The sequence below is a fragment of the Poecile atricapillus genome, chromosome 1 (assembly GCF_030490865.1).
Source record: "Poecile atricapillus isolate bPoeAtr1 chromosome 1, bPoeAtr1.hap1, whole genome shotgun sequence".
In the NCBI taxonomy this organism is placed as follows: domain Eukaryota; kingdom Metazoa; phylum Chordata; class Aves; order Passeriformes; family Paridae; genus Poecile; species Poecile atricapillus.
In genome coordinates, this window is record NC_081249.1 from 25,002,219 (window position 1) to 25,014,456 (window position 12,238).

The 12,238-nt window shown below is 39.2% G+C and overlaps 1 protein-coding gene across 5 annotated transcripts in view; it reads left to right on the forward strand.

Annotated features, from left to right (window-relative positions):
* Positions 1-12,238, forward strand: part of ARHGEF7 (Rho guanine nucleotide exchange factor 7) — a 118,139-nt gene that overhangs the window by 36,413 nt on the left and 69,488 nt on the right. For all 5 annotated transcript variants that reach the window (XM_058840761.1, XM_058840727.1, XM_058840745.1 and 2 more), the window contains one exon: positions 9,755-9,839. In XM_058840761.1, coding sequence (XP_058696744.1) covers positions 9,755-9,839 — 85 coding nt within the window. The remainder of the gene's footprint in view (positions 1-9,754; positions 9,840-12,238) is intronic.

Genomic DNA, 12,238 nt, shown 5'->3' on the forward strand with positions numbered 1-12,238 from the left:
CTTTGTTATCTTTATACCTCTCCCACTTCCTTTTCCACATATTTAATTACATTTAGTCAAATTCTGACTGTTGTCAGAATATCAATTCCCCCCCAGTCTTTCTTCTTTGGCTACTAGTACATATTTAATGTTACAAAGATTTTACTATTTGTTAATATGTTTATTTTAAAAAAATGCATGCCTACAGCAAAACGAGACTCCCAAGCTGATAAGCAGTGGGGGAAATAAGTGCACTTGAGGTCAGTGGGTCTGTGCTTCTGGCTCCTGCTCTGTCCGTAGTTCATTCTCCATTGATGCTGAATCTGTGCATCATCTGATCACTTGGCTGCACAAATTTGTTCCAGAGGAAATGTGAGCATGTGATGGCATTTAGGTTCTGGTTGGAGCACATGGTAGTGTAGTAAAACAGCCAGTAGTCTATTTTAGGAAGGAGATAATAACCTCATGTAGTACAAAATCTTTTGCAATAAGATGCCTCCTTTCACCCACCTCCAGCTCATGCTCTCTGACAAGCTCGGGGCGTGCCTGTGTCTCCCTGAACACTGCTGTTCTGAAGCAAATCTGTCTCAGCAATCCTACTGTGTGCCTGTGGTACTTGAGCTTTGTGGAAATCTCCATTTGTTTTGCAAATGGATATTTGGATTGCTGGTTAACAATCTCTATTTTGAAAGCAGGTTTTTCTAGTTTTTATTTTAATTTTTTTTTCTCTCAGAATTTTTCATTATATAAATAGAGCTTTTTGCTTCATTATATAGGCCTCTCTTCATCTCTCCATACAGCATGACTTTTGAAACTAAGCTGATTCTTCAGAAATTAGTTGAGAAATGTTGGCAGAACATGAATCTAGACAGAAGGCATCTGAAATCAGTTGTTGCAAGCCATCCTTCCTGTTTTTAGGTAAGAGTATGGAGATGTTCACAGTTTAACTGATGTGTATTTTTTTTATTTTGGAAAATAAATCTACAATTCAAGTATGCCAGAAGCAGACTCTCCCTTTGTAACATTTGAAACCCAGTTGAAGGTTTCCTGAATATATCAACTTCCTCTTTCTTAGGAACTGGTATAATTTGAGCCTTAAAATATTTATTGTGTCACTACTCAGTTCAGCCATTGGGAAAGAGATGATTTTATTCTGAGTGCTTATGTTCAGTAACTACTTCCAGACCCTGGCCAGGCCCTTTGGGCGTCCTGTTTTGGTAGTCTTAATCACTGTCATTGTTGCCTTTGTGTCATTTTGATTTCTACTGTGACTGACGGATCTATTTCAGGTCAGTTTTCCTTTTCAGTGCTTCCAATACTTTTAGTTAGCGTGAAGTGTTGGTCAGGAGTTTGTTCCAGAAACCTTTTTTTTAGATTGTTCTTTTATTAAGGCTGTTTCATAACTTGTTTCTTCTTAACTTATTACTGAGGAAAAAAAGAAAAGTCACGAAGAAATTGCAGATGTATGAAAATGGTGATGCCGTAATGTATGTTTCCCCTCTAAAATGGGAATAGTTTACAGATTCTGTTGCAGTAAGCTTACTTGAAAGTTTAACATTCATGTATGGATTATGGGGGACAAGGTGGGATACCTACCTATGAGCTAGTACTAGTACTACAGGGCACAATAGACATGCTCTAAACTGAAACTCAAGGAGGGCTTATGTTCTCCATGCTGCTCCATCAGTGTTGAATGGGGTTGGTGAAAGGATAGGTGCCCGAAAGAGTCTGGAGTATCAGAAGCTGTGGAACGAAGGAGTAGCTTCCCAAAATCATCATCTAATACTATGATATAAAAAGCAGTGCTGCCACTCAAGGGTCCAGCTACTCCTGTTACTCACAGTTGTTCATGTCCAAAAGGGCTTGTAGTCCTGGGAAGGTACCCAGTTGATAGCGTTACAGACACCACATGGATTTGTGATGCCAGATCTTCAGGTTTTTTGTAATTGCAAGTTATTGACAAACAGATTACCAGCATTTGTTATGTAGGCATCCCTTAAAGCTGACTTCACAGGCTTTCTCCTACAACACTGATCTTTAATGAACTAATCATACAAGGTGCTGGTTTCATGAAACAGATGTGTCTACTCTCAGAATCAGCTTCACAGTCCTGGAGTAGATGTTTGTTCTTGCAATGGATAGAGTTGGGAGGAGAGTAGTGAGACCTAGAAGCTGCTTTCCTTCTCTTCAGTATAGTTCATTTACCTTGCTCATGTGGTTTTCCCCAAGAGAATGGCTATTTAACCATGTTCTTGTTTATAAGATGTACTGGCAGTGTCTGCCTTGTGCAGTTACTAGTGAAAATTAAGTTTTACCATTTTTCACTGACTGCCCACTCTACTTGATAGCAGGGCTGTCTGTATTTATTTCTAAATGTATACTTTTTTTTTTGTTTTTCCTCAATGCTGTGTGTTTTCTTACTTGGACACAGTATTCCCTTTGCATTTTGGCCTGGATTTCCACAGCTGTGTTTCCTGATTTATTTTAGGAGAGTAGCTTACATAGTTGTACTTGTGTATACCAGGAAGAGAGGTGGGTTTTTCTGGGCTGAATCTTTCTCAGATTGTTTCTGGCCAATTTTCCTGTTGAGGTGCCTCTCTTCATTGGCACTAGAAGGTGCTTATGCAATTGCTGTGTTTCAGCCAAGCATGTAGGTGTAACCTGTTACCTTGGCAAGGACTGAGACATCTCAGCTTCAGTGTCCTGATCAAATTTCCTTTGGTAATTTAATTCCAACAACTTTTATTTTTGCCTGTAGTTCCAGGAGTGTGAGCTTCCTTAAGCCATGGTACTCAATTGTGTATTAATACTGTGTGCTACTGAATGTCTTTTCTTTATGTCAGCTGAGATTATCACTCTGTGATATCATCTATAATCCAAAACCTACGAAGCAATTTGAAAGTGTTTTAGGATGAAGGTGTGATAAATGTAGTTTCTGGTCTGCTGTGCAGGTAGAAATTTGGAACGGGCTTGTTCTTATGTTTTCTTACATAAGTGTAGGCAGTGCTAATCTTTCTATTTCTGCTTTTTAAATTACATCTTGCTTTGCTACTACTAGGTGTTTATGCTCAAAAATATGAAATTCTATGACTTCTTACAAAAGAACTCATTTGAGGCTACTGGCTTGCAGTGTTACCTTCTAAAAACAGATTTAGAAAGCTTAAGAAATTGTACAGTTCATCTCCAAAAGGAAACATAGCATTTATTTCTGTTTTGGTTTTTTTTTCATTATACTTTTGCTTGTGTTGATGAAAAACAGGTTGTGTATGTTTAGTTTTGGCAATGTTTAGAAGTTTACTTTGAAGCATTTAGGCAAAGTGTTGTTTAGTATTTGAAATTAATGTTCTGTAAAATCCTTATCTCTTTGATGTTTTGGGGAAAAATTCTTGGAGCTGGAAAGGTTTACGACTCTAAACCAGGTTTTTAAACCTTTGTCCTCTTTGGATTTGTGTTTTAAATGTGTATCTGGATACATGCACACACAGATGTGCACACAGACACTACAAACCTCTATATACATTTTTACATCTGGTTCTGCTTTTTTTTAACATGTAGATAACATGTTATGTCTTCAAAGTACTACTAGCTGCAGGAATTAAGGCTTTCTAAGTGATATGGTGTTTCTAGTACAGTTAGGTTTTTACTTTTGAGTAACAGGTTTATATGAGCAGCAAAATTTATTCCGGGCCGCCTCTTAAGTTTTATTTATTCTTTGCCACTGATGCTTCTCTTGTGAATTTTTTTTTTTCTTTTAGCTCTCCTTTGTGCTGTACTGTGCTGCATTTGGGCAACAGTGTGCTTCATAGAGATTTCTAAAACATTTGTAATCATCTCTTTTCCCCTCACCCCTTCCTTTCCTCTCAGTTGTCATAGTTCCCTGCTTTTCTTATCTTTTTTTTTCACTGCTGCAGCTTTCAGATGATAATGCAGAGCTCGAGCAGCAGCTGCTGCATAATAGCTGCAGCACCACTTAGAGCTGACCTAATGTGAGAATAAATGAACAAATCTGCGATTTGCATGTGGGCTTACCTACAGGATCCTTTTTTTGTTAGCTTGGGCATATTAGGTGTCATCACTGGAGGTGGATGGCCTCCGTGGCTTCCCCTTGCCAGCTGCTCCAGGGATTGTGCCACACAGGGGATGGTGTCACAACAAAGCAAGGTGTTGGGATTCTCAGTGCTTTTTACGATCACCTGTTTCTAAACATTTGTTTTTCCTACCTTTCCTACTTGTTTATTCATGCTTCTGTGGCCAAAACCACTGCAGTGTGTGCAGTAGGAACAGGTGGAGTGACACGTTGTCGTGTCACGCTGTGCTTTGTCAAGCCACTCTGCTCGTGCCCTTTCATTTCCTCCGGGTGAGAGAGCCAATGTTCTCGTAATCTTTTGCAGGGGGGGCCCCAAGGCTGCGAAACAGAGCTGGAAAGTGTCCTGCTGGTTTAGTGCACACAGCCCAGGGGTTACAGCTTATTTTGGGGCTGGCTGGTGAGGTTAGCAGCAGCCGCCCTATCTGTGTGCATAGATGCCTGGGCTGCTCCTAAGTCAGCTCCTCAGCTGCTGCAGTGGATGATGCAGTACTGTAAGGACAGCTGTCACCTATTTTTGTCATATGATTTAAGTGTCAGGACTCACTGGGAATACTGTACCTGTGTATAGCCAAGGCAGTAGTTTAGCAAGGAAAAATTTCTATTTTACTCTGTTTTAACCGGTATATGAACTTTCTATGACTATTAAGATACAACGTTATTGATGCTCTGCTGGTCTAAGGATACAAGCAAGTTATGGCTCACAGAAGACATTTGAAGAAAATGTGTTTCAGAAGAAAGCTTGACTGAACTACCCCCGTTTTGTATTTTTTTTTTTTTCCTGTCTTCAGTTGTACACCTTGCTTTATCAGGTGAAGTACCTTTATTTTAAAAATACTTCCTGTGTAACTGAATTCTGACTTTAAGATCTAGAAGGTTACATGAGGCCTTAAAACTGACTAATTTGAAGAAAAGAATCTTGCTGCAGGCTTACTGCATGTTGTAGTCTGCTCTCACCAGGTATATTTTCAGCTTTATTTTCTCATTTCCTTTTTCTTTCATCAAGTTCTCTGGTAGTGTTTTTTCCTTTCAGTAGGTACTGGTTTTTGCAGGGATAGGAGGGATAATGCAGGGATAAGCATTGTTATGTTAATTTTATTTCCTTATTGCTATTACATGAGAAACACTGAACAGAAGTCTCTATTCACTGAGAGTTAGTGGTTTAGATGACTTAAAATATCCCTAATAATACATTCAGGTAATTTTGAATGTTATGGAGTTTAAGCAGGTTCATGCAGATTTTAGTCTTGTTTGAAATCAGAGGGTGGATGTGGTAGTTGAACAGCCACTATGTGGATGAAATGAATCTCTAATGCATTTTGTTTGGTGTTGAAGAAATGTCAGTAATGGAAAAATTAAAATGGCTCTCATGAAGTGAGTTTAAAAACTGTCTTTATTAATAACTTCATTATAATTCCAAATGCATAATGACCATCCAGTGTATATCTTGCTGTAGGGGTTTTGCTGCCATTTCTAATCCACCACATTATGTAACGTTTCATTAATGACCTGGAAGAGGTTATAACATTGTTATCAATAAAGTGTGTAGCCAGTTTAGATCTGGGGGCAGAGAATGCACATGTAGTTGTGGGAAGCCAGGCTCGTGTGTTTGGAATTAGTGTGGTGTGTGGGTGAGGGTAAGCAATTGGCAGGCCTTGGCAGCGGGTGACCAAAAGTGCCAGAGTGCTCCTGAGTGGTGTTGTTTATAGGCCACTGTTAGCCTGATCTGGTCTGCCTTCAGAACACAGTATACATCTGGGATATTGTTGTGCTTCGACCCCGTCCAGCCCCGCAGCCCCAGGCAGCCACACTCTCACTCTTCCCTGGTGGGGTGGGGGACAGACTCAGGCAAAAGTGAGAGAAAACTCCCCAGCTGAGAGAAAGGGAGTGTAATGGGTACAGCTGAAGCTGTGCATGCCAGCAAGGCAGAACAAGGAGTGAATCCATGACTTCCCATGAGCAGGTGGATGGATGTTCAGCTATCTCCAGGAAAGCCAGGCTGCACCACTCCTAGTGGTGACTTGGGAAGACAAACAGCACCACTCTGAGCATCACCCCATTCTCCTCCTCTCATCTTAATGCTTATGTAGGACATATGTGCATGTGGGTAATTCTGTGGTATTTAAAAACAAAGGTGTGTTGGTTAAAGAGCTTGTTCAAAAGATTTGGCTTAGCTGGGTCCTCATCTGATCTGATTTATGACGGTTTTATTCTTGTATTCCTCCTAATGTTTAATCTGACTCTTGGTGGAAGGTAAGGATTGCATGAACAACGGGGTGAATTTCATCACAGGTAGAGTCTCTGTAGAGATATAAATTTTGTTTTCCTGGAAGCTGGGGGCATATTGGAAATATTTTTTTCCAAAAAGCCCTTTTTAATGTCTACATATACCTGCTGCATACTGTTCAAAAGATATATCTTAATATTTGCAAACTAATACCTTTCTAAGTGTTTGCATTTTTAGGCTTAAAAAGCTGTAAGGGTGTGCAAATTTGAATCCATGCTGTGCTTCTGCTGTGATAAGGAAAGTGGGTTATGCCAGTATTACAGAAGGTAATATAGCATGCAGACCTTATTATTTGGTAATATATTGTGTTATAAAACTAGTTTTGCTTGATATTTGGATCTCAAAATTCAGCTTTGATTTTTGCAATTGAAGAGTTGGGAGTGCTGTATGGTGGAGGGGGATTGTTGGTTATCCAGTGTCACTGAATGAGAAGTTACTCTTTTTATCATCAAGGTAAATTTTGAGTGTCAGTTCTACAGCTGATTTGTCCAAAATTACCAGAATGAAGATTTCAGACCACATGCAAGTCAGACAGACTTCTCTTGAAAACCTGGAGTACACTGTTTTCTCTGGCTACTTGATGCTCTTACTCTGTTAAAATTTTGAGTTATATTGTAAAATGAGCAAACCTCTGCTAAGATGAAAGAAGGGTGTAAGTGTTTGACACGGGAGTTTTTTGCTTGGTTGTCATTTTGTTTTGGTGGGGGCTTTTGGTTTTCAGTGTTTTTTTGTGGGTTGTTTATTTCTTGGGTTTTTGGTTTGGTTTTGTTAATTTTTTTTGAGATAAGGGTTTTATAATCAAGAATTAGCCTCAAAACTTTAGAATGCTGATGTTATTTTCCTCACCTTTTATGTCTCTAGGTTAGTTATTTCTTAAACATTTGCTGTGTTATAAGTAGATCCCTCTGGAGGGTGTTATGTCCCTCTCCCCCTGTATTGTAGGCTGCTGCTGAACATACTGGCCATGAGCTGCTGAGGGTGGCTTCCTGTCAGAATTGCTTCATGTAAAATCACAAGGAAGCAAATGTTTCTTGCATCCTCCCATTGTGTTGTTTCCTGTGGAGCAGACTGGATGCATGTCCTGGATACGGGTTTTTTATGGACTATACGTGTTGGGATGATCCAATCAAATTGTTCCTGGTATCCCCTATAGTCTGAGCATAGCAGGAAATGAGGCTTCCTCTCAACCTTTTGTTCTCAAGTTAGCCTGACTTTGGAGAGCTCTTGGCTCTATCAGAATCCAGAATGAAGGTGAGCTTAAAATGGATTTAGGGTTGGGTTGTTTTTAAGTTTTTGTAAGTTTAAGCTATAATTTTTAACCTTTTTTTAAATGTTCCCTTTCTTAGTCTCTCTTTCTCCCGTGTTGTCCTTTTCTGATCCAGTTCTGGTTTCTGCTTAAGCACCTGTCTGTGTATTTAATTTTTTTAGGATCAGGGCTAGGCTTTTGTGATTCTGTTCACACGTCAAGATTACTTATTTAAAAACTACCACAATAAGCGTGTAGTTACAATGGACATTTCACACTCTGAAGACTTTCTTGTTCCACAGAAGCTTAATTTTTTTCTTCCCTTTCAGCAGTGGTTAAGCTGATCTTCAGCCTGGTTTTGACTTTTTAAATTGTGCTGTTAATAAAATCTATCATGTCTTTTTGTTAAATCAGATTATTTTTTATTTCCTTAATGCCTTTTTTTGTGTACATAGTCTTTTAATATTCATTGTGTTTGAGGAAAAGCCTTACAAAATTCACATCTAGGCAACTCCCTGGTGTCTCTCCTTACTCCTTACAGGTTCAAATAAACAAGAGACATCTTTTAAATTATCTGTAGTCCAGGGAAACTTGTTGAAACAGTCATTTGACTTAATTTATGTGAGCAACAAATGCTTGGAGTATGCTAGTGTGTGATTCTGACTGCTTGATGCTTTGTGTGTTGTGTTGCATTGCTTTTCTGAGCTTCGTAAATGCTACTTGAGCTTGAGGGATGTTGGCACCTGTACAGCCCAGCTAGAGCTGCTGCTTTCTGGGACCAGAGATGATCCTCAGTCTGGGGTTGGGGAGAAATGAGCATGTTAATGATTGCAGATATTTCAAATATTGTGGATGCATTGTGAGTTTTGGGGTTTTTTTACTGACTAACATGGTCATTAAATGTTTCCTAAATCTGTTCTACCTTTCCTGTGATATTGCATCACCGGTCAGAACTGGCCTGGCAGCCCCTTCTGTGGTTACTTTCATAGCTTTTGTTAACATTTTCGCTTCTCTTGGGTTAAACTAGCCTTTCTTTGTTCCTTTCTCGCTTCTCTCCTGGGATTATGAGTTTTTCCTCTCCTGCCTGTGAAGGCTGTTGTCTGGGGTAAGGACTTTCTGATAGTGTCTGTGGGATGGGTCTGTTATCAGGAAAGTGAACAGGTTTTTGTTGACTTTTTAGATAAAAACTGCTACATTGCAAAAAACTGAATCTCTTTTTGTTTCTTAAATCAGTTGGAAGAGCTGTAGCAGCTGTCTTTTATTGTCAGCTTTCTAGTCTCGCACAAAGGAGTACTGTGAGTCCTTTCAACCTATGCAGAATCTATTGCAAGAGCTATTTTCATGAGGCTTTGGATGAGTGTTTCCATTACCTCAGGCAATTATGGGTTTGTGGGGTTTTTTCCTTTTTTTAAAAAAAAAGTCTTCTTTTCCCCAAAAAACTCCAGATGTTTAATGTCATCATCCAGTGCTTGAGAGTTGCTGCAGTGTTTTCTGCAAGATAGTTCAAGGTTTGGATTGCCTTACCACAGTTAAAAAATAAAAATAAAAGAAACCTCTCCTTTCATCCGCCCCCTTCACAAACCTCATCCTTGATCTAACCTATCCAGGAATTTAATTATTTTTAAAATTCATTAATGTTCAGTAATGCTGCTTTCCTCTCTGTCTTGTAAGGAGATAGCATGTAGGTTTTAGTACTTGTTAAAGTATTTTTAGTTATTTTCAAAGTACATTATGAAAAATCAGGTACAATGCCTGTGCACTGCTACAGAAAAAGAAGAGTATGCCAAGAGTAATGGTACCCAGTAACTTTTTTTTGGCCAAAATGCCTTAGGAAAACTTCTGATACTTGTTTTATTCAACTTTCTTGTAACCTAAATGATACTTGATGTTTTTACTTTCTCTGTTCTTAATTTTTTTTCAAATGCAGCAGTTGCTATATTATCTTTTCATTTAAAAGTGTCATAGTTTGTTGGGTTTTTTTACTGTATTTTTTTTAAGGAGAGACCCCCCCCCCCGCCCCCCAATTTTATTGGTTCATAACAGACACAAAAAGACTGACACCTTGATCATGCAATAGCTTCTGCAGTTGTGGTTTGTATGTACAACCTTAAAGGCTTGTTTCTAAGACTTAACTAATGTTTTTTGGGTTTTTTTTCAGACATTTGATGCAAATGACCTGTATCAGGGACAGAATTTCAGCAAAGTTCTTAGCTCTCTTGTGGCTTTAAATAAGGTGACTGCAGGTAAGTGGACTGACTGCTCTGTCTTGTGCTGGCTTACTGCTACTTTCACCTTGCATTGGTGTGTATTTATACCTGTGCTGTACCCATGATGAGGCGAACATATGCAGCATTTTAAAAAAACTTTTGTTGAAGTCATGTTTTTGGAACTTTGCAGTGGCTCTGGGTTCTCTAGTCATGTCTTCTGCAGAAGGAAGCTTTGTGGTAGAGCTAAGGCTAAACCTTTAAGTTGGCAAGCAATGTAGAAAAAGGACCCATTTTTAGGTTGTTTTTCTTTTTTGTCCTCCAAGTTTGAAATACTAAAGTTGACTTTTGCTCCATTCTGTCATTCTCCTACTTGAACAGCTTGGCAGCGTTTTTGCCCTCCCCAGCCTACATTTTCCAGTGTTAGCTTTTCTTGTCAATAACAAAAGGATATCAAATGTCTTTGATCCCTTAAGCTGCTATTTAATTCATTTAGCAGCTAGAAGTCATGGACCACTCACCTCAAGCTCTTTGGTGGGAGGGGAGAGAGCTGTAGAAATAACAGACAGGTGAGAGGTATCCCTCCATCATTGTAGGCTGAGGCTGTACTAAATTATGCTAACTGGACCCTGGGACAGTCATGAAATGTTAACACTGGCCTCTTGGGTTTCTTCCTGTTCCACCATCAGCAGCAAGTTTCAGTACTAATCATGAGGTCAGAGTCTGAGAGTCTAAAATTGAACCATATGTGTCAGTTTTTGTGTGAGGAAGAAAAGGAAGGTGATAGAAAGTCATTGATGCAGAAGAGTTCATTTAATACCAATGAGAAAAGTATCTTGTCACATTCATAATACTTCTCTGGTCTGTTTCCAGAGAGATTTTGTGGTTTTGGAGCCTTACTTTTTTCCTTGCATTAGAAAGCACCCCTTAAAATTAAGTTTTGCAACCAAGTCTAGTTTTAATGAATGGACATGGAGTAATACCATTAAGTTCTTTGAAGCTGTTTAGACCAGTTAAAGATATTGCCTCTCATCTCAAGTGTAAGTGCAAATGCAAACCAGTGCAGTACATATTTAAAACTGCTGTACACAGGCCACTGCTGCCTTTGATGCCATTAATGTGGAGAAGTGTGTGTGGCTGTTTTGTCCAGATGTCTATGGATTAATGCCCACGTCAAAAAGCCACAACTGGTTAGAAGGGACCTGGGCTGATTCCCTTTCACAGCGGGGGCATGTGGTGGTGGTGTGGAAACCAAAAATCAAAGCCACATGCAAACTGTGGTGTTGTCTCGTTCCAAGGAGCAAGCATAAACCTTCTTGTTCTTCCAAACAATTTTCATTTACTGGGCAATTGTGTAGCAGGCATTTTAGACTATCTCTTTCTGCTCTAGTGTTGGAAGATGGCTTTCAGATCCTCATGTGGATCTGCAAGAATTTCAGGCATACACAGGTTCTTCTGAGATAGGCTTTCCTACAATATGAGGAATGTGAGTAGTGGACATGGTTACTGATGAAAGAATTTTGTGGGTTTTCACTCCATCAAAGTATTAATCTCTGGAGTGGTGGGATCAAGGAAGCAGTTGCTGTTTGTAGACAGATGAGGGGAGAGGAACTGGTATAGGAAAGTTGAGATAGTGGTATGAGGAAGAAAGGGTTTTACAAACACTGTGAATCTTTAAAAGGGTGGAAGAATGAAGTTTGTGAGGAAATTACCAAATTAATATTTATTAAACATGCACATTCTGCTGCCTTATGCGAGGCAGACACCCTGGTTCAGGAGCAGCACGGTGACCCTCCTCAGGTTGCTCTGTCCATCCGCACGCAACATCAATGTGATGGATGGCAGAAATGGCATTCATTGGTGAAGAATTTGACACTTGACAACCTAGGTTCACAGTGTTACTCCCATCTGCTTTCATCACAGCTAGGTGCTATTGGCTAATTACGGGGGTCATTACCATACACTATGGAGGAGGGGACTAGCTTTCTGTTACATCCCAATATCTTCCGAGCGCTGGGCCCTAGCTTCCCACAGTTGCCATTCAAGATTCTTGAGTTTTTAGTAGCAGAGTTGATTTTTTTTTGATAATGGTAATATCATTATGATAATGGTAATACCATTGAGAAATTCATTGAACTTGTTTATTAGGTATTTTAATAGAAACTTAATGGATACATGGGGTCTGCAAGCCTTTTAAATGTATCAGCATTTCAGATTGATTTGAAGGTATTCAGATTTTAATGGTAAAAATACTTAAATTTGCATGTAGTTTGTAATAATTTTATTTTCACCTCAGATACATGCAGTTTCTAATTCAAGCCTAAAAAGGTGCTCTTGTATTGGTGTATTACCTCTGCTGCTGTGAAATTAGAATATTTCAGGAATCATTCCACACTTAGATTTTAGGTAGTGTTTTAGAGCTGCCCAGAAGCTGCAAC